Source organism: Myotis lucifugus, unplaced genomic scaffold (assembly GCF_000147115.1).
Source record: "Myotis lucifugus unplaced genomic scaffold, Myoluc2.0 scaffold_4, whole genome shotgun sequence".
NCBI lineage: Eukaryota > Metazoa > Chordata > Mammalia > Chiroptera > Vespertilionidae > Myotis > Myotis lucifugus.
In genome coordinates, this window is record NW_005871052.1 from 19,155,155 (window position 1) to 19,180,921 (window position 25,767).

A 25,767-nucleotide genomic window follows, 5' to 3' on the forward strand; every position below is an offset into this window, starting at 1 on the left:
ACCCTTCTAAAAGGAAGAGTGGGTGGTTTTTGTTTTGTTTGTTTTTAAAATTCAGGGCCAGAGCTGGGAAGTGTTTTTTTCCAGGAGTCTGAGAACTTACTTTTCCAACGCGATGTTTCATGTCAAACTCCAGGCCTGCTAACACTCATATACAGAACTTTAAGGAGTTGAGCTGCATACCACTATAAAATAGCCACAAGAAATGGAATCTGCAAGGTGCCTCCAACCACTTGACCTTCCCTCTGTTTCCACTAGGCTCTATAGACCTGACTCTATGCCCATCTTCCTTCTCACCCCTGCTTCAGTCCTGGAGCTTTTCAGTTTCTGCAATAGGAGTGGTTTGGTCGCTATTTACTGCCCCCCCTTTTTTGCCCTCCCCACAGTTTCCCTGTCAGGGCTGGCACTTCTTTGTGTAGCCATGCCTACACACTCTAGTAGTCCAATAACTGCCTCCTGGGCCTCCCAGAGTAGAGAAGTGGGCGTAACATGAAAAGGAAAGAGGATGGATTTGGGCTGTTGTTCTCACACGTGGATGTGAACTGAGTCAAAGAGGAGCTTTGATTGCAATGGATTTCATCTACTGTGAGTATGGTATGGAGACTGGGAGCTGAGTGGTTGGGGTTTAGTAGAATGTCTGGCCTGCACTGAGGTACAATTGTTCAGGAATTCTGTTGCTAGAGAAAAATCCATCTATCAATTCATTTACAGGGTAAATATGGGGTGTAAATGCATGGCAAGACAGCTCAGATATGTGGGAAATAGGGGTGGAAATTCAGGATCAGATTAGGTTTACCTTGTTTTAGCACTACAAAATCAGAATGGCTGGGAAGGCATCCTGTGGCCATCTGTCAGTCCATCCATCTGTATCCAGAGAGTGCTGTTTCAGGTGACAGGGACCTGGGCTAGTGCTCTGATGGCCTTGGAAGCAAGTTCCTTCCTGTGTGGGCTTTTACTGGATTCCTATGGCCTCTGGGAACATGCCTGGCTGTGCCCAACCACCCTGAGCATCTGAAGTTGGGAGATAAGGAAGAGAGGAAGGTTGAAAGTTTAGGGGAGGGAGGGGTTGGATCAGATATGTGAAGCATCCAGAGGGAAGTTGAGCTGCCAGTCCACCCATGTGGTCCTTGGGCAAGTCAGGGCTTGTGTAAAGAACACACAAACTCTGTTTGGTGGCTTTCAGTCTGCCCCTTCATGCAGCCAGCTAAGTTTCACTTGATCCCTCAGTCCTGGAATCTAAGCCCAGGGCAGTGATATTTTGATCCTGTCTTACCCCAAACACTGGCCAAGGCAGAGGCAGCTGTGAGAACTAAGGGACAAGAAGAGACCTGCCAGAAACCAGGCTGGGAAAGTAAAGATATCAAAGTCTGGATTGAACAGGTGTTAGGATGTCGTGCAGGGTGGCTAAAGCAGGAGAGTGGGGGCCATCTTTTCCTACATAGTTCTCCTGATCCCTCATTCACCCCAACATAACTTTAATTCAACATAACAGATCCATTGAGTACCCACTCTGTATCACCATTATGTGAGACAGAGAAATGTTTAAGACATAGGTTGTGCTAACTGAGATCTGACAGTTTCAACATGGGTATAAGAACAAATAAATATAACACAAAATAGGCTTTAAAGGTTCAGTCAAAATGTTTTGAGGTTGTCAAGTAAAGGTCATATCAAATTGAGGCAGGGGAAATCAGAAATGGCTTTTTAATTGTGTGGGGTTTTCTGGTTTTTGGCTTTTGTTTTTGTTTGTTTGTTTTTGTTGTTTTTTTTTTTTTAATTGTAACACCTCAGGACTCCAGAGCCTGGCTACTTGAACTCAAATCCCAATGCCACCATTTATAAACTTGTGTGACATTGGATGAGTAGAATTACTTCCCCCTCTCTGAACTCTGATTTACTGTAGGCTAAAATAGATATAATAATAGAGCTTACTTCATCACATTTTTTGAGGATTAAATTAGTAAGCCCAGTGAGAAATCCATGTAAAATACTTGTACACACTTAGCACAGTGGCTGAACCAAAATAAGCACTCAATAAGTGTTAACTATTATTATTATTTAAGATGAAGCATGAAGCACAGATAGGATTTCAACAGGTGGAGATAGGACAAAAAGCAGTCTAAGCAGATAAAACAGCTAGAACAACTGTTTGGAGGCAGGGAAGCTGGGAGCATGTGAAAAGAACACTGCCTGACTGGATTTTAAAGTACAGTTAGGAGAAAAGTGGAAGTCCAAGTTGCCATGGTCCGATTGGGCAAACTGTGGAAGATTTTGGGTGCTATACTTCCTGTTTGATTCGACAGACATTGGAAAGGCATTGTAAGTATCTGAGCTAAAGAAAAAAAGTCAAATCTGTGTTTCAGGAAAAATAACGTGAATTAACTGGATTGAAACCGGGAAACATGGGAAGTGGATAAACCAGATGCAGCAAGGGAATAAGTCTCTGCAACTGAAGTGGTGGCAGTGGGAATAGAAAGAAGAGAATGAATTTAACAAGGCATTATAAAACTTGAATTTACCAAACTTAGAAGTTGACAAATTATATGAAATTGAAAAAGAATGAATGAGAGAATCAGAATCTCTTGGGATTAGTTTAGACTTTAAAACATTATGCATTGCAATCCCACTTTCATCTGTTTCTGTGAATAGCATAATAGAAAGGATATATGCTTTCTGAACTAGACACAGCTCTGTATAAATCCTGGGTCTTCTGCTTACCTGCTGTTTGTGATCCTAAACATATTATTTATCTGTCATTCATGACCATAGGGCATTTAGAAATATGTGTAAGGAGTGTGGTTTTTGTGTGTTTTTTGTTTTTGTTTTTGTTTTACAAATACTGAGGTACTACTGCATTTAGTGCCAACCAGTTTGATGCAACAAAGAACTGTTCTTTCCACACACTTATAATACCAGTAGTAAGCCCAGTGAGAAATGCTAAACTTCTCTGATCCTCAGTTTTCTATGCTGAAAGACATGGTTAATAATACCCATGTTACAGTTTTTTTTTAAATATTTTTTATTGTTTTCAGAGAGGAAGGGAGAGGGAGAGAGAGATAGAAACATCAATGATGAGAGAGAATCATTGATTGGCTGCCTCCTGCACGCTCCCCACTGGGGATCGACCCCACAACCCGGGCATGTGCCCTTGACCAGAATCGAACCTGGGACCTTTCAGTTCACAGGTCGATGCTCTAGCCACTGAGTCAAACCGGCTAGGGCCCATGTTATAGTTTTGATGGGAGAATTAAAAGAGATAATCCCTGCAAAGTACCTAGAACAATATCTTACACCTAGGCTTTCAAAAATCATGTTTTTGCACCCTTTTTAAAACATCCATGATAGTCTCTGCTTTGTATATTTCCAGAGGGAGTGTACTTACTGATCTCTGAAGTAATGCATTCCCTTCATGGAAAGCCTTGACTCTTCAAAAAGTATTCCTTTTGTTAAGTGGAACATAGTCTTCTTGTGGCTTTTACCCAGAAATCCTCATTCACCCTGGGGCCACTCATGACCAGAAACCAGATCTTTCTGCATCCTCTATTCCAAGGTCAAACAGCCCAGCTCTTCCACCATTTCTCAATATGGCATGGTGTCAAGTCAAATAAGACTCTGATGTTTTGAGCTATATAAACTGGGGCAATGGTCACGATTTTGAAATGATGGGAAACATTGCAAAAGGAACAGGGTAGGTGAATATGACAAGTTGCTTTGTAATATACTATTTTTTTTGTAATATGCTATTTCTTAAGTTACTACTATATGCCAGTTGACTTAAATCCATCATCCAAATGACACCTCACCCCAGCTGTTTTTGTCTTAATTTTACCAGTGGCCAAACAGGCCCAGAGAAAATGAAACTTGCTAGAAATTGTTTAGTTTAGTCAGGGTCTGAGCCAAAACTAGAAGCCATATTTTTTTTACTCCCAGGCCTGTGTTTTTATGTATGTATGTATGTATGTATGTATGTATGTATGTATTTTATTTCTTATGGCTCATTGGATTTAAGGTGCAGGCTGGGAAATTAGGATAACTTTGGCAGTGCAGAAGGGATCCTCTAATTACCTAAATGAATTTTTCCTTCTTTGAAGGAACTGATTTAGAGAAGCTCTTTATGGGAGACAAAAGTCCCTGTTCCCAGAGAAGAGTCAAGCACTTCCTCTCTCCCTGAGAACACAAGCCAGGCGAAAAACAAAACAAAACAAAACAAAACAAAAAAAAAACCCTACTTTAGATGTCTTCTTGAGATGCTCCAGCTGAATTCCTCCTGCAGAGAGGGAAAGGTCTTTTATAACCATTCCTCAGAACAGAAGCTTGGTATTAAAAGAGACGCAATTTTTCTCTGCTTTTTCTGGAAGCTAGCCCCATTCATCAGTTCTCCCTTCAGGTTCTTAATATGAGGGTTGTGAATCAGTTTTACCATCAGTCTGTAAAATGGAAGAAATATTATTCTGTGCTCATGTGAGATATTAGGATGGCTAAAGTTTATATTGGATTAGAATTAGCTGTAATTGTTTTCTGACAAGACTATCATTTCCTAAAGGTAAAGAAGATGTTTTATCTAGCTCGGATTTTTCCTCTTGTCACCACGTCCTAATAGAATGACTACAATAAAAGGTTCTTGCCAAGTATTTTTGACTGTCAGATAGCCATTCTTCCTATCCCTGGGTGACTACAATTATGATATCTCTCAAATGCACCAAAAATACTTCATAATATTCTCCAAAAAAATGAATTGGTGGAATCAAAGAGTAAAACGTTTTCATTTTTCGTATGTTGTTAGTCACCATGTGGATAAGCCAAGGGGAGTGGGCAGCACCATTTCTTTCCATGGGCCACCTCTCCTGACCTAACCCTCCCTTTGGAATTGTTCCTGTTGAGGTTAAAATAAGCCAAGATTAGGCTTTGGAAGTACAAAAAAAAAAAGAGAGAGAGAGAGAAGCTAGAGCCTTGGTAATATATTCACTGAGTAAAAACCAATCAGTCCTGAACTTGGGCCTACCCTTCTCTTTAATTATGGGAAATAGACAAGCTTCTGGGCCCTGGTTTTGTAGATTTGGATTCTTGTCCTGGCTCTGCCACTAACCAACTATGTTACCTTGGGAAATTTTTAGCCCTTCTCTAGGCCTCAGTTTTCCCATCTGGATCATCATGGAATATGATTAGATTATTTATCTTGAAGAATCCTTTTGGGATTCCATGACAACATGTTTCCAATTATCTGATGGTTTGAAGTTTTAATTAGTTCCCAAAGAGAAGAAAAAATAAACCATAATGAAATGTGCTGTGTTGTAAGTCTGATGTGGCTGTTACTGAAAGAGTTCAAGTAGATCTGGGTGGTATTTTTATTTGGCAACTGGAAGTGGAACTAAGATGAGTTTAAACTCCCTTCTAACTACAAGATTGTAAAATTCTGTATATGTGCACTTACATATGAGATTGTAGGCTTCATATTATATCAGTTTCATCTTTCCGCCACTACTCTGCCAGGTCTTATACCTTTTTTTTTTTTTTAACTTGGGCATCCTAAAAAAATGCAAGGAATATTTTAGTATCAGTTTCCCATCATGTACAGGCAAGCTTCATGCTATGGACTGATTCTCCAATTACAATTGGAAGGATAAATGGCAAATGCCCATCCGTTTGTATGTCTGCTTCTTTAGCATATTTCATTTCCTGGCCTATGAGGAAGGGAGAGTGTACTTGATAGAATTTAGACTGCTATAGGAGGAAAAGCACTATTATTATTGACATCTTCAAAAAGATGCAGCTATTCCAGATTGCTTGGTAAATTGGACAGGGTGGAGAGAAGGTGGGGCAGGACCAAAAAAAATTAACAGAAGTCAGAAATTAGTGTACATGACTGAGTTTTATTCAGTCCTGTGCCCTGCAAAAGAAAAATCATACCATGAACTCAACTTCCAGCTGAGACAACTTAGCCAAAAACATTACTATCTTGGGAAGTCAATTAATATTCACCCCCAGTGCTAACTAATTTTTGATGATACCATAATTTCATAGTATCTTGTCATGATTGGTACATCAATAAGTTAATCAGTTTGGCTAGGGCCAACCAAAGCAAAGCAAGGGATTCAGGTATTAGCTGAGTGTTCATCTGACCTGTGTATTGTCTCCGATGTCCTTTGCTCACCAGGTCTGAGTGGGATACTACCAACAATCATAGCAACCTCTTCCATGTGTAGCACAACCCAGAGTTTCCAGAGCACTCTCACATACATTATCTCATTTTCTCTTGAACATCATCCAGGGGAATTTCTGTTCCTTTGCTCCAACTTAGGAAAACTGTTTCAACAAATCATTAAAATGATAGTTTCCCATCATATTCAGCCCAAAGGTTGCTTTCATTGTGATATCACTATAGTCTTGGCTACACAGTATTTTTTTCTCCTCCCTTGCACAATTATTCCTCAGCCATTGCCAGACATTTACCAAATATTTATATACTTTTTAGCTCTTTGTCCTCCTCAATTTAGAGTCTTTTAAGTTATGTTTATTATTTTAGGTTTGTACTTATTTGATAGGAATGTGTGTGCTCACACATGTTTTGAAGGAGAAAGAATTTAACTCATATGGTTAGCATTTATTTTTGGCTGAATGGAAATGGCCCAGTTCAATTGGTTATTAATTGCATTTGTACAGTGACAACTGCTTTTAATAATTTTTTTTCTTTTTCTACCCCAATGTTTTTATCATTATCTGTTGCTCTATATACTCAAATAAAGAACAAGGTAAATAGGTGAAGCTTCTTTAATTTTGCACAGCTTCCTTCATTCTCCTCTGTTGATTTATTAATCCTGACATTCCTGGAGCAGATGTTGCTATCACTATCAGTTGAAATTATTTAGTCACTTTGGGACTGGAAAGAGAAGCTTGTTATAAACTGTAATAACCATCTGTGGTTTCTGAATTGTTTCTATTCCATCACATATAATATACTTGAACATCGTATGCTTATAAAATAAAATAAAAATAATGCATCCCAAATCCTGATGCTCCTCCACCTCCATGTACCAACAACTGACAATATTGCTCACCCCTTAATTCTTTTTTTAAATCAAGAACATTCTCTTATGTAACCACAATGCAAATGTGACAAAATCAGGAAATTAACATTGATAAAACACTGTTATCCAACAGACAGACATTATTCAGATTTCACTCATTGTCCTACTTGTCCTCTGTAGCAAGAATTTTTCAAGTTTAGGATCCAAACCAAGATCACCTGTTGCATTTCAGCTATCATGTCCCTTTAGCCTTCCTTCATCTGGATCAGTCTTAGTCTTTCTTTGTCTTTTCAACTTTGACACTTTGAAGAGTAGGGCCAGTTAGTTTGTAGAATGTCCTTTGAGTTGGGGTTGTCTGATACTTCATTAGATTCAGGTTATGCACTGGGTGGCAGGAATACCCCAGAAGTGAGACTGTGTCATTCTCATTGATACTATTGGGTGGCAGTCAATTGTGACATGTTCCCATATTGTTAACTTTGATTGGCTTGGGAATGTCCTCCAAGTCCTCCTCAATTTAGAGTCATTTAAGTTATGTTTATTTTGTCCTCTGTTAGAATGTCCTCTACTGTAAAGTTACTATTTCCCTTTTATAATAAATAACTAACCTGTGGGGAGATTACTTGATGTTATGTGAATGATGTTATGTGAATACCCTGTTCCTTATAATAGTTGAGTCAAATTACTATGGTGATTGCCAGATAGTGATTTTTAAACTCTATCATTCCTTCTGCATTTATTACTTAACATTTTATGTAAGGACCTTTCCTTCTCCCTTATTTTTTTTTACTTCTGTCAATATGGATCCATGGATTATGATTTTATTCAATGGGTTACAAATTAATATCATTACTTATTTTGATGCTCAAATTGTCCCAGGTTTGGCCAGTGGGAGCTTTTTCAAGCTGGCTTCCATGCCTGTCATTCTTTACGCATATTCTTACTTCTGGCACAAGATAGTCCAGGATCACTCTCCCATCCCTAGCCCTGGACTCAGTCATTTTGGTAAGGATCCTTGATTTCTTTTAGTGTGGACTGGTATTAGAACCCAAGATCTGGAAGCTATGTGTGCTCATCATTACTGAGGTGTCATTGCTCATGTCCTTCAGTGGAAAGATGGGGAAAATAGCCATTTCATATCATTCTTGTCTTTCACCATTTTATATTTTTAGTTCCTTTCTCTTGCCATGAGAAGCCTAGCTTCCAACAAAAATCAATATATTTACTCCTTTGCTCAATTCTACAATACATGTAAGCTTGTTTCAGAATTACTACAACCATGCCATTATTAACAATAAACCTACTAATCTGCTTCTGATGGCAGAGTTGGGCCTGGGACCACACACCACACTGAAGAATACAAAATTTACAAATATGGGGACAGGAAGAATGTGAAATGTTTGATAGATTGGAAACAGGTTATGAGCAAGATAAATCTGGGATAGGAGTGGCCCTGGACAAGGCCAGGAAAGCAAAGGCTGAGAATAAGTACCAAATGAAAAAGGAACACTTGGATTACAGGCCAAACATCTGTAAATGATGACAATGCTATACAGATTAGAAGAATGATTTTCAAAGCCAGGCTGAGCAATTGCTTAATATTTGCCAGTCCTGTGCATGGGGTACTGAGTAGGCTCATAGAAGAAGAATGGGCAGGGTATGGACCAGCTGCTGTCTTTCTACCTTCTTTAATCCCACACCTCTTTCACTGCCCAGACAAAGCAAATATCTTCCCTTAAGTCCTAATTCTTAATTTAGCCTTGTCATCCTGTCCAGCCCACCTGTCCTAGATAGAAAGAGCATGTTTCACCTCACAGGCATGTGCAAGTTGAGAAGAGCAGCAGTCGCAAGCTGTGGCAAGAGGCAGCTGCACCAAGAGCAGCTTGAGTACCTTATATCCAGCAAAAACTTGGCCAACAGTGATAATTCAGGGCACAGTGAGCTAATGTGGGGATTATTATTAACTAGAGGCCTGGTGCACAAAATTCATGCATGGAGGGGGCGGGTCCCTCAGCCCGGCCTGCACCCTCTCCAATCTGGGATCCCTCTGACAAACCACTGGCTCCTAACCGCTCACCTACCTGCCTGCCTGATGCCCCTAACTGCTCTCCTTTCCTGGCCTGATCCCTCTAACTAACTAACTGCTCTCCCCTGTCAGCCTGATCCCCCCAACTGCTCTCCCCTACTGGCCTCATCGCCTTAACTGCCTATCTGCGCTCCCCTCCTGACCTGATTCCCCTAACTGCCTATCTGCTCTCCCTTCCTCTTCATGCCCATCAGACCCCAGCACAGGTGTATGGAGAGCTCTCCGCCACGGCCCTGCCCCCATCCAGATTGGTCGTTACATGATGGCATCCTAGCCAATTTGCATATTCCTCTATTATTAGTATAGATGTCAGCCACATTGCTTTTCCTCTTTCCTGTCTACTTGCATTCTTACTCTTCTAAGTTATTTTTTGGGTTAATCAAGACAGGTGGATGGGCAGGAGAGCTGCCACATGACAGAGATAGGTGAAATAAAGAGACACTAATAATTTTGCCATTTGTCAGCCTCTTTGGTAAACCCAATCAGAATACCCAAGTAACACTTAACTATCATCCATGTTGTAGCATGTATCAAATACTTCATTCCTTTTTCTGGTTGATTAACATTTCATTGTATGGAAAGACCAAATTTTGTTTATCCATTTATTAGTTCATGGACACTGGGTTGTTTCTACTTTTTGGCAATTATGAATAATGTTGCTAGGAATATTAATGTACATTTTTGTGTGGATGTAAATTTTCAATTCTTTTTAAATGTACACCTAAAAGTAAAATTTCTGGGTCACATGGTAACTCTGTTTAACATTTTGAGGAACAGCAAAACCATTTTCCAAACTGTAAACCACATTACATTCTCACCAGCAATATATGAGGGTTTCAATTTCTTAGCATTCTTGTTAATACTTAATCACCTTCTGTTTTAATTATAGCCACTTTAGTGGGGTAAAGTGGGGTTTTATTGTGATTTTTATTTTTTATTATCCTTATTGTTTACTAATGATGTTGAGCATCCTTTCACATGTATTGACAAATTATATATCTTCTTATATTAATGTGTGTTCAAATACTTTGGCCATTTTAAAATGGGTTATATGCATTTTTTATTGTTGAGTTGTAAAATTTCTCTATATATTCTAAATATAAGTCTGTTATCAAATGTCTATGGTTTACAATTTTTTCTCCCATTATGTGGGTTTTCTTTTCATTTTCTTGTGAGTGTCCTTTGAAGCACAAAAGTTTTAAACTTGATTAAGTATAATTTATCTATTTTTTTCTTTTGTTTGTGCTTTTGATGTTTTATCTTTAAAAAAAAAAGCATTGCCTAATCTATGGTCACAAAAATTTACACCTATAGGGAAAAATCTAAACAGTTTAAAGATTTTTGTTTTGTTTTTTATTTTTTAAAATATTTTAGCCAAGATTTTTGTTTTCTTATAAGAAAACTTATTGGAATTTTATAGTTTCATCTTTTACATTTAGTGTTTTGTTCTATTTTGAGTTAATGTGTGTATGGTGTGATATATGGGTCCAATTTGATTCTTGTGTTTACTTTTTTTATGTGGATAGCCAGTTGTCTCAATATCTTTTTTTTTAAAGCCTATTTTCTCCCATTGTATTGTATTGGCACACTTTTTGAAAATCAATTGAGTGTAATGTAGCAACTTTATTTATGGTAGCCACAAATTAGAAATAGCCCAATGTTCATCAATCAAGAAATATATATATATATCCTATCTAATAATAGACAAACATGGTAATTGACTGTACCTTCCCTAGTCTCCCATTGGCTAATCAGTGCGATATGCAAATTAACCACCAACAAAGATGGAGGCTAATTTGCATACTGCAGGCAGGGCGGGCCAGCGCGAGCTGCCATTCAGGCCCCCGTGTACTGCCTAAGCCCCGCCCCCATCTGGGACCCCAGTGTGCGGCCCTGGGCGGGTTGGGGCTCAGGCAGGGCACCGCGATGGCAATCGTGGGGACCCCGCCCCGTGTGCAGCCCCAGGCTCCTTGGGGCTCAGGCGGGGCGCGGAGCAATGGCGATCCATCGCGGCAGCCCTGCCTGTGTGTGGCCCGGGCGCAGGACTCAGGAGGCAAGATCAGCAAAGCAGGACTGGGGATTGGCGAATGGGCGCAAGGCAGACTTTCTGGTCCTTCCCCTCAGCCAGCAGGCTCCTATCAATATTCAGTTTCTACTGAAAGGAATGTGGCTCCTCCACTGCGCAGCCTCCCAGGACTTGGACTCACAGGCTCCGGAGTAGAGACTTCAACAAGGACTTCAGAGCCTGCTCAGGGGAATAACCGCCACCTCCCTACTCCACAGCTGCTTCTGTGTCTGCAAGAAACTGCGCATGCTCCTCCCTGTGACATGGGCGGGGCCAGAGCCTGAATTGAGCCGTTCCACCATAGCGATAGCAGCTGGACCAGTGCAGGGATGGAGGGAGGGAGGGCAGGGAAGGGGCAAGGGGGAAGCCCTGGTTCCCTGCTCCTCCTCCCACAGGCATGGCCCTTGCTGCTGTTATGATAAAAGGAGTTCTGTTTTTCTAACTCTGTCTGGGTAAAGGAAACAAGTGTCTGTTGACTTCTGATCTTACTCTCAGAGCTGCCAGTTAATCCCTCTGGATGCATCATATCCAACCTCCAAAGGATCCGAGGGGCAGGATCAACCTTCGTTCCATAGTTGAGGAAACTGACCAATAAACACGTGTCTCATGCCTCAGTGTCAACTCCTGCAGAAATCTCCGGGTAATGACTCAGATTCTATATCTAAGGGTATATTTTCTTCTGTTTTCATGTTTAATTCAGCCCCAGGAATCAAATAATACAATAAAGAATAAGATGAGTTCAGAGGGCTTGGCATTGTATTCCCAGGGCCTTTGGTCCCACACAAACTGCAGAGCTCAGCTATCCTGAGATGAAAGGAAAGGAAAGAGAAACATGAAAGGTTTCTCAGCTCAGTCACAGAGACATCTCATAACCACATATTAAGGACACGACATTAACTTAGGGGTGGAAAGGACACAAATGGAATAGAAGATGGAGCCATCTGGAGTGAGCAGGCCAGCAGGGGGGCAGTTGGGGGCAAGCAGGCCAGCAGGGCGGGCAGTTAGGGGCGAGCAGGCTGGCAGGGGGGATAGTTGGGGTGAGTGCACTGGTACAGGGGGAAGTTGGGGGTGATCAGGCTGGCAGGGGGGCATTTGGGGGCGAGTAGGCTGGCAACAGGGGGAAGTTGGGGGCAAGCAGGCTGGCAGGCAGAGTGGTTAGGGGCAATCAGTCAGGCAGGCAGGTGAGTGGTTAGGAGCCAGCAGTCCCAGATTGTGAGAGGGATGTCTGACTGCCAGTTTAGGCCCAATCCCTGTAAACCGGCAGTAAGACATCCTTCCAGGGGTCCCAGATTGGAGAGGGTGCAGGCCGGCCTGAGGGACACTTCCCCCACCCCGAGTGCACAAATTTTTGTGCACCAGGCCACTAGTATATATGTAAAAGGCTAATATGCAATGTGTCCCCTCAGGAGTTTGACCGGGAGACTGGGAGTTCGATCACTCACTATGACGCGCGCTGACCACCAGGGGGAGGCATGAAATGAAGGAAGGCCCCAGCTGGTAGCTGGAAGGAAGGCCTCGGCTGGCAGCCAAAAGGCCCCAATCGACCCTGATTGCTAGCCAGGCCTAGGGACCCTACCCATGAATGAATTTCATGCACCGGGCCTCTAGTATAAGTATATTATGGAATATCCATATAATAGGTTACCACACAGCAAAAGTAAGGAACAAATGTTGCTACACATTCAGTGAATAAATCTCATAGGCATTACTTTGAGCAAAGAAAGCCAGAAACAAAAGAGTGCTCTTGTACGAATCCAATTTATATAAAGTTTAAGGACAGGTAAAACTAATAATGGTGATAGAAGCCAGAATATAAATTACTGGGGAGAATGTGATGGTATTGACTGGGAGGGGCCATGAGAAGTCCTGCTGAGGTAATGGAAAGGTTCTATATCTTTATCTGGATAATGTTTATATGAGTGTAAAGATATGTAAAAATTTTATACCTCTGTTTATATTGCTGAGTTATACAGCAGTTTGGAGGATTCAGCCACATCCTCTATGATACTGCAGAAGATTACCTAGTTGCAGTTATGGGGCAGCCCAGAGTAGCTCTTACTTTCTCAAACCATAATTATTCTCTTAAAATAAAAGACAGTATATCTGCCAAAGCACACTTCTGACCACAGGGAAGAATTTGACATAAGGTGTGAGAGATTGTTCCTGGATAATGACATTTAACCATTATTAGACAATTCTACCCATATGCTCAGATTTCTTCAGAATAACCAGCATCTATATGATTTTGCTCTCTTTAATAAAGGTAATTTGTTAAGCTAATAATGACAGACAATTTAATTTTTTTGCTTTTGATAAACAGTTTGACAAAAAGAGGGGGGCAGGTAAAGCCCTCTGTTCATTCACTAGGTCATGATATGGGGATTTTGCAATAAGCCTACCTTGCCTATACATGGGTCTCGAAGCCAGGCTTAGAGTGAATGTGTTAAAATTCATGCCATATGATGTATTAGATGGATGGGGCTCTGAAAACCAAACAAAAGAGGGTGTCTCAGACACCCAAAGGCCAGAAGCAGCTGCTATGGAGATTTTAGTTGGCTATGTCAGGAGCTTATTTCAAGGGCAGGATTGCTGTTTGGCTTCTGTCAATGTTTTTCTATATTTGTAGGCAAGAAAATACAAGGGAGTTGTTTAGACCAGTATGCTGGACGTCTGCCCGTGACATTTAATTCTCTTGTCATGAAGGCTAAGAAACCACTGATGATTTTGGTCCTTAACGTGAAGGGTGGTTAGGGAGGTGAGCATGTCTACTGAGGCTTTAACTATAGGCCAGTAATCAGAATAACACAGGAGGGGGCACCTACAGCTTGTGCAAAATAGATTGTGTAGTCCAGAATGGCCCAGTTGATGGTGGGAAAAGGTGCAGGCTTGCCAGACAGGATGACTTATTCCATTGCTATTAGTGACTTTTGAGGGAATGAGTGATGAAATGCTCACTATCCTCTCTTCCGACTAGAAGTACACACTTAGGACATTCAGTTCTTTGAGAAGCCACTTGAGGTTAACATTGGTATGAGGTTAAGGAGTGAGCAAAAAGACTCTCACCCCATCTTTCTCTTGAGTAGTGCAATCTCACTGTATCAATTACTTGATTCTCCCTCATTACAATTCTTCTTTGTACAGCACTATCTCTCTGCATACTTAACTCATTCTTATTTTGCACAGCTTTTCAAAGCCTTCAGAATGTTTTGATGCACCTTAGATCTTATAATTCTCCCAAGAGCTATATGTTATGTGAGAAACATATTGTCCCCCTTTTTCAGATTAATTAACTGGGGCCAGAAAATATTAAGTGACTCATCCAAGGAAATAGCTTGAAAGAAGAAGAGCTAAGTAAGTTGACCAAACATCCAATGTTGCCAGATACTGTCCCAGTTTTAGCACTGAAAGTCCAATGCCACAGGGTAGCCTTTTATGCCTGAGCAAACCTGGATGATTGGGTACACGTATATCTAGGATCAGAACCCATATCTCACAACTGTCTCAGACCAATGCCAATGCTAATGCTACTGCTCTATGCCATCTGTATTCCAAGAATTATTATCTGAATGTTTTCCCTTCTCTACATCTTAGTGCACCAGGACATTTATTCATGCTGGGTCATTTTCCACTTCTACTCTACCTAGGACAGAAGCAATACCAGTTAGGTGTCCTCAAAGGTACTTCACACAATTTTGACAAAAAAAGAAGTGTCCTTCAGCTTTCTCAGCCACAGCTTTCTCATTGCTCACCTCACATGGATGGTGTGTAGAACAAATACTATTGGATGTAAAAGTGCTTTTTAAACTATTAATAGCTGGTCACATGTGAAACATTGTGGTTATTCTCTACCTACCCCACCCCCTGGTAGAAATCAGCTTCGTGTTTTGTTCTTCCAGTTAAGCAGCGATTATAGCCAGCAACTGTGTGAACTTTGGCCAATTCCTTGGCCTCTGTGCCTCAGTTTCTTCATATTCAACTATGGCTAATAATCATCCCTGCTATGATTGTTTTAAGGATTTAAATATTATTATATGTAAAGCATTTAAAAGAGTTTCTGGCACATGGTCAAGGATGGTATAAGCATTAGCTGTTTTGTTTATTAAAAATTTATCTTTATTGTGGAGAGTATTACAAATGTCCCCCTTCTCCCACATAGACTCCCCATACCCCACTCCCACCCCCCTCCACAGGCCTTTATCGCACTATTGTCTGCCCATGTGTTATTCATATATGCATATAAGTTCTTTGGTTAATCTCTTCCCGCCCGTGCCTCTCTCTCTCTCTCTCTGAAATTTGTCAGTCTGTTACATGCTTCAGTGTCTCTGGATCTATTATGTTTGCTGGTTTATTTTGTGCTTAAGATTCCACACATAAGTGAGATCATGTGATACTTATCTTTCTCTGACTGGCTTATTTTGCTTAGCATAATGCTCTCCAACTCCCTCCATGCTGTTTTAAACGGTCAGATATCTTTCTTTTTTACAGCTGCATAGCATTCCATTGTGTAAACGTACCACAGCTCTTTTATCCATTCATCTACTGATGGGCATTTGGGCTGTTTCCAGATCTTAACTATTGTAAATAGCGCTGCTATGATTATAGGGGTGCATATATTCTTTCTGATTGGTGTGTCATCATTCTTAGGAGATTCTTAGGATATATTCCTAGAAGTGGGATCACTGGGTCAAATGGCAATTCCATTTTTAATTTTTTGAAGAAACTCCATACTGTTTTCCACAGAGGCTGCACCCATCTGCATTCCCACAGTTACTGAAAGGGTGAGGGCTAGGCCCTCCATCTTGCCCCAGGGTAAGGGCTAGGCCCTCCATCTTGCCCCAGGGTAAGTGCTACACCCTCCATCTTACCTTGGCCATGTGCTTGGCAAGGAGCTTCTTCCCGGAAGTCTAAGCCTCTGCTAGCCACACCCAGGAACAAGACACCGACTTGCGCCTGGCCAATCGGCAAGGCCCACAGCCCTTTCTCCTCCCCTTACTCCAACCCCCTATAAAACCCCTCTCCACACAGAGTTCTCTCTCTCTCTGCTTCCTGCTGCTGTGTCGGCAAGGTGGGGGAGCCGAGCTAGCTCGAATAAAGACTCTTATGCTTTTGCATCGGACCTGGCTGGCTTCCTGGTGTGGTTTCTTGGAGATCCTGAAATCTGGGCATAACATTTGGGGGCTCGTCCAGGATCCCCCAAACCATTTTGGGACCCCCCAATCCGTAGAGTCTGACTGGCCGAGGTAAGTGTCTGTGTGTTGTGTATTCTGTTCTGTGTGATATATGTTATCTCTAAGGGACTTTTCCTGTATCTGGAGGAATGGCTTCTAGATGGTACTCACCGTCAAAACTCGGACTGGCTAAGGGTTCAAATCTGGCCTATCTTTAAAAAAAAAAAAAAGGTAGAAGAGAAGCATTCCTAGGCAGTTTTCTACTGCCTCTGTTCAGGGACTTGTTCTGTATCTGTTCTGTGTGAGCTCACTTCTGAAATCTGTAATCGCCCGCAATGATCTAAGTGGACGCACAGGGGGATCAAGGGTGGGAGGAGTCGGGGGACTCCTCGACCCTCCATCTGGAGGGGTGTAGTTTAGCTTCCGGGCAGTCGGAAGGTCTGTAGGAACCCCCTCGATCTGAGACAGGCGGGTCGCTCCCGCTGGTTGGCACTCAGCCATCATCTAGCTTTCGGTTTTTGCTTCCATGGAGTTGGAAGATTGTTTTGGTTTCGCTTCCATGGAGTTGGAACACTGTATTCTTGAGCCCGTTAGTTGTTTGTGTTTGTGTTTTTTTTTTCGGTTTTATTTTGTGGACTTGCTGGACGGACTTATGATGGACTCAGACTGCTCCTTTGGGTATTGTGATTGATCATTTCAAGGAGATTGGGGGAGGCTGTAGAGCTCCCTTAGGAGTTGGGAAGTTGTTATTGTTTAAACTCTGAGTGAATGTCTGGTGAAAGTGTGTGAGTGTGGAGGGAGGGGGCCTGCCCTCTCCCCTTTTTTGTGTGGCTCCACGACTTTGGTCGGGTGGGCATCTGAGTGAGGATCTGTGAAAACAGGTCACCCCCTCCCCAAGTAAATGCATCTGGGATTTCTGTGCACGTGTAGAGAGAAAACCTGGCTTAAAACTAATGCGCGCACTGTCTGATTTTGGATAGAGTTTTGAGCTAGAGTCTCTTTGCAGATGTGCAGGATGGAGCCCAAGACTGATCATTTACCCAAAGAAAAAAAAGATGCTAGCTAGATTCTAGCAGAAAGATTGGCATTTCCATAATGAACAGTTTTTAAATGCTAACTAAGGGTGTTAAGGCTGGCTTCCCAAGAAATAATGTGGTCAATTTACATCTGAAAAGACCAGGTAGGCCAGAACCTGTTTTGCAAGGCTCAAATGTGGTTTTCCAGAGCCGCTTGAAAGTAAAAAGTAAAGTTTACTCTAATTTGCCTCATGGAAAATCTAGAGGACAGAATTAAATCTGTTGGTTAAGTATGTCTTGCATTTTTAAAGTTTATTCTTAAAGATGTTACTGATTGAGAAATGCTGAATATTTTGACTTGCCAGCTAAAAGTTTAAGGTTCGGATTGAATTGGGAAAAATTGTGTAATTGTGGTAACTAAATGCCTTTGCTTATTGGTCCTGATTTGCAAAAAAAAAAAAAGTGTAGACAGCCACCATTTTGGGCTGCATGACTTGGCAGCCGCCATGTCAGCCACATGACTTGCCACTCCCCTGGGGGCCACCATCTTGAAACAGCAAAGGCCCCTCCCTCTGATTTAGTCAAGGGTGGAGCTTTAAGGCGGAGTTTTATGGGGCAGGAAGTGTGCTTGCCTCTCAGATTTATTTAATATGTCAAAGTCTTTAAAAGGGACTAATAGCAGTAATCCAATTTCTAAAGTAAAGTACGATTATTTCAGGTAGAAACTGTGGTTTCATACTGGGCTTAGAGGGCACATTTTTCCTTTGCCTGGGAGGGACAGTGCAGCTGTCCCAGGATCGGAGGGTTCCAGTTAACTTATCAACTCAGTGTTCTGGAGACCCAGGACTGTAATTTAGATAACATGCCTAAGTTTAACCCAGGTTACCCAAGGGCTCTAGATAATATGTTAATCAAACTAGGTTATCTGCTGGTATTTTGTGCTGTAAATGTGGCATGCGCCTGTGTAAAAGTGCTTTTGTTTATTTCTGTTTTGTTTTGTTTTCTCCTGTGGTGAGAAATGGGAAATGTTATCTGTCTTTATTGAAAATTGTTTAGCTAGTGAAATTTCTGTTTGTGTCTAAAAAAAAAACCACAGGCTTGATTTCTTTGAGGCTGAGTGCTCTGACCGATAGCAAAACTCCCTGAGCGGCCACAGGGATCTTTCCCCAAGGGCGCTGGCTCTCTGTCAGAGGTGGAATCGGCCCGCCTAACTAGTAAACATCTCTGTCTGTTTGTTTGCTGGGGCTATGTGATATTCTGTGCTGGGTTGGAATTTTGGAATTCTGGGGTAGATTTAAAAGGTATTTGTGGCTTTTCTATTCTGATTGGGACATTTAAGGGTGGGGCTCACAGTTCCTCAGGGCAGAGATTTCATGGGCCCTTCCCCCTGCCTGTGAAAGGAAGGCAATGGGCCCTAGAATCTGTATGAGACCAGCACAGAAGGCACCGCCAGGAGACCCTCGAGCCACGTTGGAAGGGTCCCTACACTGTGGTGCTGACGACCCCCACCGCTCTCAAGGTAGACGGCGTCACGACCTGGGTCCATCACACTCACGTCCAGTCAGCGGACCCATCCATGATCCGGGAAGACTTCGTCACCAAATGGAGCATCGATCAAGATCAACGCAACCCGCTCAAGCTCAAGCTAGGGCGTGCTTGACCTGCCTGATGCTGGTAACATTGCTCGCAATCACTCCTGCTGCCGGGAGCCCCCACAATACTGTGTAATAGACTTAGATGATGCCTGCATCTTCATGGACATGGCTCCAAAGAGACAAGGACAATTTATAGGAAGGTCAAGAATAGACTTTAGTAGGATTTGGCTGCCTGAATCGGCCATGATGCCAATATTATGTTTCATTGTATTGATATGTTATATTGACCTTTGATTCTCTTGCAGGTTTGAATGTATGTTGGCTATCCTGGAAGGGGACTGTGTGGGGTGAACCCCAAAAGTAAAGGGTGTCCAGCTGCCAAGAGGGCAGGTACCCAACTGGGCAGGGAAGAGTGCCCATCAGGTTTTGATCTCTGTTGAGAGACAGTTGATGGTTGGCAGCCTGTATACTGTCTTGCAGGCCTGCGTAACCATACCCATGTCAGGGGTAGTACAAACCTCAACTGTAGAAAGCTGGGAAAGGCCTGTTTGGAATAGAAGGTCTGAGGCATGGTTATGCATAGAAAGAAGGTTTAATGCCAACAGTTACTGTTTTGTTATAACTCCATGAAAAGGAATTGGCAAGGAAAAATCAGAAAATCTTAGAGCAGATCAGTATGTTTTTCTCCTTACATAATTCCTCTGAAATATTGGCAATGCTAAATAAGTCATGGCAATACATTTCTTTGCATAGATTCAATAATACTGGTTCCTAATAGTGGTTTTATTAATGGAAAACTTTGACTGGAGTATCATGTTTTAAAGCCAGTAAGAATGCCACGAAGAAAGCCTGGTATCCTGCTTGGGAGCCCTGAAGATGGCTAGCGCTGGAGCGTCAGGCCCATGCCCTACCATCACTGGCGGTTGGTAAGAGTAGAAGGGGAACAATAAGGATGCTTCTGCGTCCCTGCGGAACCCCCACACACTCTGGGCTGCAACGAGTAGGAGGGCTACTGAGATGGGCCTTAAAGCCTAGAGTGTGGGCTCAGGTGGAGTTGACAGGTGAGGAATTCACCTAACTCAGCAGATACTGCAGGCAGGCCTGATGGCAGCTGGATGGCTTGACTTCCTGGCCCTATGGGGCACATTAAGATTCAACCATGAGATTCCAGCAAAGGTGATCGGTTACCATTCTTGTTGTGTTTATGCAAACATCAGGGATCTTGATTTCGTTTTTTTGATAGCCATGGAGGAATTTTAAGAAGAAAAATCCTATTTCAATAGAAGTTGTTAAAGCTAAAATGGTTTCTTTCCCTTCCACAAGACCATTTGTTAAGCATATAGGGATAGTTCAGTTGATAGTTCTGTGTGCCCAGTTCGGGCCTCTAGCAGTGGTGGAATAGAAATGCAGTCCGTCTCATGATTGAGCCGGAAGTTCCAAGACAAAGGGGGGAATGAAAGGGCGAGGGCTAGGCCCTCCATCTTGCCCCAGGGTAAGTGCTACACCCTCCATCTTACCTTGGCCATGTGCTTGGCAAGGAGCTTCTTCCCGGAAGTCTAAGCCTCTGCTAGCCACACCCAGGAACAAGACACCGACTTGCGCCTGGCCAATCGGCAAGGCCACAACCCTTTCTCCTCCCCTTACTCCAACCCCCTATAAAACCCCTCTCCACACAGAGTTCTCTCTCTCTCTGCTTCCTGCTGCTGTTTCGGCAAGGTGGGGGAGCCGAGCTAGCTCGAATAAAGACTCTTATGCTTTTGCATCGGACATGGCTGGCTCCCTGATGTGGTTTCTTGGGGATCCTGAAATCTGGGCATAACATTAACAAAGAAAAATCAACCCAAAAAATGAGTTCGCGTGTCACCTCTGACATGCGTGTCATAGGTTCTCCATCACTGCCCTAGGAGATGTAACAGCAAACATATTGCTAGGAGATATGTCTGAGGTTTTGCTGCTGAAGGTTTCTTCTGCTGGGGTCCAACCCCAACAGGTCCAGGGATCCACAAAGGTGTGGACGGAGTCGGCGAAGAAGGAATGACACCGAGACAGCCTTCAGTTGATCAGCAGCCTAGTCAGGACCTCTAGCCAGGATCTCCAGCCAAAGTTCTGGTTAGGATCTGATGTTTATTGTCTTGTTACATCTGTATTTATACCAGTCGATTTTAATCCTGTCAATTTCTATTGCAAAGGTTAGGGTGTTTCTTATCTCCATTTCAGGGAGTAAAGATTATGTAGCTTAAGCATGATTGTTTGTAGTTAAAGTGATTAACTACCCACCTGGCACTTAGTTAAGGGGTTGTATCCCCTCCCTAACCTCAGGGAAAAATCCCCACCTGGGGAAACAACCTTTCTCGGAGAGGTGACCTTGGTTAAAACACATGGCGTTAAGGAGAGCAAACATATTAAGAACAATATGCTATATATGCCAGGTCCCTTGAAACATATGCTGTGCAGATGTTTCTTTCCTGCAGCGACTGTGTCAAGCAGCAAGGATGGACCGGCTTCCGGCATTCTTCTAGGATTTTTATGGTTTCACAACCTACATTTAAGTCTTTTATTCATTTTGAGTTTATTCTCTTGTATGGTGTAACTTGATGGTCTAGTTTCATTTTCTTGCATTTACTTGTCCAATTTTCCCAAAACCATTTATTGAAGAGACTGTCTTTTTTTATATTTTTATTGATTTCAAAGAGGAAGAGAGAGGGAGAGAGAGATAGAAACATCAATGATGAGAGGGAATGAAGAGACTGTCTTTACCCTATTGTATGCTCTTACGTCTTTTGTCAAGTATTAATTGAGCATAATGGCTTGGGTCAATTTCTGGGTGCTCTGTTCTGTTCCATTGATCGTTATGCCTCTTCTTGTGCCAGTATCGGACTGTTCTGATTATAATGGCTTTGTAGTATAATTTGATATCTGGTATTGTGATCCCTCCAACTTTGCATTCTTTTCTCAAGATTGCTGTGACTTTTGGGGGTCTCTTTTGGTTCCAAATAATTTTTTGGATTATTTGTTCTATATCTGTGAAAGATGCCATTGCCATTTTAAGAGGGATTGACTTGAATCTATAGATTGCTTTGGGTATTATGGGCATTTTAATTATGTTAATTATTCCAATCCATGAACACAGTGTATTCTTCCATTTGTTTGTATATTTCTCTGTTGCTTTTCTCAGTATCCTGTAGCTTTCTGAGTATAGGCTTTTTACCTCCTTGGTTAAGTTTATTCCAAGATATCTTTTTTGTTGTTGTTGTTGTTGCAATGACAAATGGGTTTTTTGTTTTTTTAGTTTCTCTTTCTGAGAGTTCATTACTAGTGTATAAAAATGCCATAGATTTCTGGATGTTAATTTTGTATCTTGCTACTTTTCCAAATTCATTTATTAAATCTAGTAATTTTTGGTGGAGTCTTTAGAGTTTTCTATGTACAATATCATGACAAACTGTGAATAATGAGTTTCATTTCCTCCTTTCCAATTTGAATGAATTTTATTTTTTCTTCTTATCTGATTGCTGTGGCTAAGACTTCTAGTACTATGATGAATAAGAGTGGTGAAAGAGGGCATCCCTGTCTTGTTCCTGTTCTTAAGGGAAATGCTTTTAGTTTTTGCCAATTGAGTAATATTAGCTGTAGTTTTGTGATATATGGCCTTTATTTGTGTGATTGCTCTATATCCACTTTGCTGAGAGTTGTTATAAAAATCTGTGCTGGATTCTGTCAAATGCTTTTTCTGCATCTATTGATATGATCATATGACTTTTATCTTTCAGTTTGTTTATGTGATGTACCATATTTATTGGTTTGCGAATATTGTACAGGCTTGCGTCACCAAAATAAATTTTGCTTGGTCATGATGGATAATCTTTTTAATATATTTCTGGGTCTGACTTGCTAATAATTTGTTTTAGATTTTGGCATGTATGTCCATCTGGGAAATTTTGCCAGTAATTTTCTTTCATTGTAGTTTTTCTGGTTTTAGAATTAGAATAAAGCTGGCCTCATAAAAAGTGCTTGGAAGTCTTACTTTCTCTTGAATTTTTTGGAATATTTTGAAGAGGATAGGCGTTAGTTCTTCTTTAAATGTTTGTTAAAAAAACCCTGGTAAGCTGTCAGGTCCAAGACTTTTGTATTCTGGGAGGTTTTTAGTTATTGTTGTTTGTCTGTTTGCTGTTGTTGTTTGTTTGGTTTTTTATCACTGCTTCAATTTCATTAGTTGTTATTGATTCATTCAGATGTTCTGATTCTTCCTGAGTCAGTTTTGGAAGATTGTATGCTTCTAGGAATTTATCCTTTTGTACAGTTTGTTCAATTTGTTGGGATATAGTTGTTTGTAATATTTTCTTACAATCCGTTGTATTTATGTGGTGTCAGTTGCTGCTTCACTTCTCTCTTTCCTAATTTTATTTATTTAGGTTCTCTCTCTTTACTTCTTGATGAGTCAATCTCTATGTGGTCTACTCTTTATGTCATTGTTTATAAGGATTCTCCTCAGCTAGTCTTCAGTTGGTTATTCAGGATGGTTTTACTATATTTTAGTTGTAACTCCAGTTTGGTCCTCAGAAAATGTCAGTGTAGCTTCCACTTAATCAGCCATCATCTTGGAATCCTGCATTAGCTGTTTTAGGCAGGCTTCCTCCAACTTTATCTCCAAGTCTGAGACAAGTTTAAGAGTACACAGAAATTTTAAAAATAAATAAATAAATAAGATTAAAAGGGCACATGAATCAAGTGACGTAGAAGCTACTACTTAACTTACAATTTCTACTAGCTCCCTAGTTTTTTTATGTTCTATTCCCACAGCCCTCCCACCATGGATTGCCAAGAAAATGAATATTGGGACCAATGGGGACGGTGTGTCACTTGCCAACTGTGTGGCCCTGGACAAGAGCTCTCCAAGGTAAGTCCTGGTGGTCAGAATATTTCTTCTGTTACATCTTAGGAACCATCTGGCAATTGAGAGGGTCCAAAATTGGGAGAGCCCCACATGTGCTTAATACAGTTCAATGGGCAAAATATGGAATCCAAAGATTATAACAATAGCTGTTATAGCTCCAACAAGAAGTCAGCCTGCCAAGGTGAGGGTCAGAAGGGGTTGTTTTCTGCTACCTTGTCTTCCAAATCACTGATTTGATCCTTGGCTTCATCTAACTTACTATTGATTCATTCTAGTGTATTCTTAATCTCAGATCTTGTATTCATTTATGCTGGTTCTTTTTTGTTTCTATGTCTTCTTTTATACTTAGTATCTCTCTGTTTAAGTTCAAGTTTCCTGAGCATCCTTATAACCATTGCTTTGAACTCTGTATCTGGTAAATTGCTTGCCTCTATCTCATTTAATTATTTTTATCTGGGGATTTCTCCTGTTTGTCTATTTGGGACATGTTTCTTTGTTTCCTTTTTTGGCTGCCTTTTTCTATTTGTTTCTGTGTATTAGGTAGATATGCTATGTCTCCCAGTCTTAGTTTGGTGGCTTTATGCAAGGTGTCCTGTGGGTACCAGTAGCACAGGCTCCCTTATCACCCAAGCAAGATGATCTAGGAATGTCTCAAGTGTGGGTTATTGTTGGGGTCCAGCCCCAGCAGGTCCAGGGGTTCCCAAAAGTGTGGACAGAGTCGGCAAAGAAGGAATGACACGGAAACAGCATTCAGTTGATCAGCAGCCTAGCCAGGATCTTTAGCCAGGATCTCCAGCCAAGTTCTGTGTTTTATTGTCTTGTTACATCTGTATTTATACGAGTTGATTTTAATCCTATCAATTTCTATTCCAAAGGTTAGCGCGTTTGTTATCTCCATTCCAGGGAGTAAAGATTATGTAGCTTAAGCGTTCATAGTTAAAGTGATTAACTACCCGCCTGGCACTTAGTTAAGGGGTTTTATTCCCTCTCTAACTTCAGGGAAAAATCCCTTCCTGGGGAAACAACCTTTCTCGGAGAGGTGACCTTGGTTAAAACACATAGCGCCAAGAAAGGGAGCAAACATATTAAGAACAGTATGCCATATACACCAGGTCCCTTGAAACATATGCTGTGCAGATGTTTCTTCCCTACAGCAAGGATGGACTGGCTTCCGGCAGGTTATATTATCCCTATTATTGTAGTTGAGTCTTGATTGTTGTTGGCTCCTCTGTGAGTGGAGTCAACCCTCAGGCTGCCTGACTGTGAGAATTATCCTTGGCCAGAGCATATGAGCTATTGTGCATGTGCTGACCACATGAAGTGGAATTGGCACTAGCAGGGTCTGTTTCCTGCTTAGATCTTCCTTTGGAGCTAATGGGGAGCTAATTGGGTCCTGCTCTTATGTGATCTGAAACCTGTCACTGGGTGTGTTGTTTCTGGGGCCTCTTAGGAGGGACTGTAATATAGGCCAATGTCAGACACTACTTGTGACTGGCCTTGAGATGTTTGGTGCTACAAAGTGATCCACAGTTTGTTGCAGCCTCTACTGGGCTTGTTTGTACATAGGAGAGGCCAAGGTGCACACCAAGGATGGATTTCACCATCACCAAACCTAGTGGTAAGTCTTAAAAATGTTCAAGGCACCCTCTGTTCCACCTTCACTTGCCTTTGCCTGCCAGCTGCCTTTTAAGTCAGTCAATGAAAAAAATCTCTGGAATTGTGTGAAATAGGTTCTCAGTGACTCACCAGGTAAAAGTGAGTGGTGTTCACCAGACTGATACAGATTCAAACTCAGTTCCAGTTATGGGTTTGAGTCCAATCAGCAAAAGTTCCAGGGTACACCAAGGCCTGCCACCACCCACCAGATGCCTGCGGACCTTTATGGTGGGCTAGTGTCTCAGGGAGTTGTCAGGGTGAGGCA

At 41.7% G+C, this 25,767-nt stretch overlaps 1 protein-coding gene across 4 annotated transcripts in view; it reads left to right on the forward strand.

Annotated features, from left to right (window-relative positions):
• Positions 1-515: 515 nt before the first annotated feature.
• The window catches only part of EDA2R (ectodysplasin A2 receptor), a 39,444-nt gene continuing 14,192 nt past the window's right edge, over positions 516-25,767 (forward strand). For 2 of the 4 annotated variants that reach the window (XM_023763897.1, XM_014466061.1), the window contains exon 1: positions 23,763-23,849. In XM_023763897.1, the coding sequence (XP_023619665.1) occupies positions 23,763-23,849 (87 nt within the window). Of the gene's footprint in view, positions 583-23,752; positions 23,850-25,767 lie in introns of those variants that run through there. The other 2 variants (XM_006082936.2, XM_023763902.1) reach the window with 2 other exon arrangements.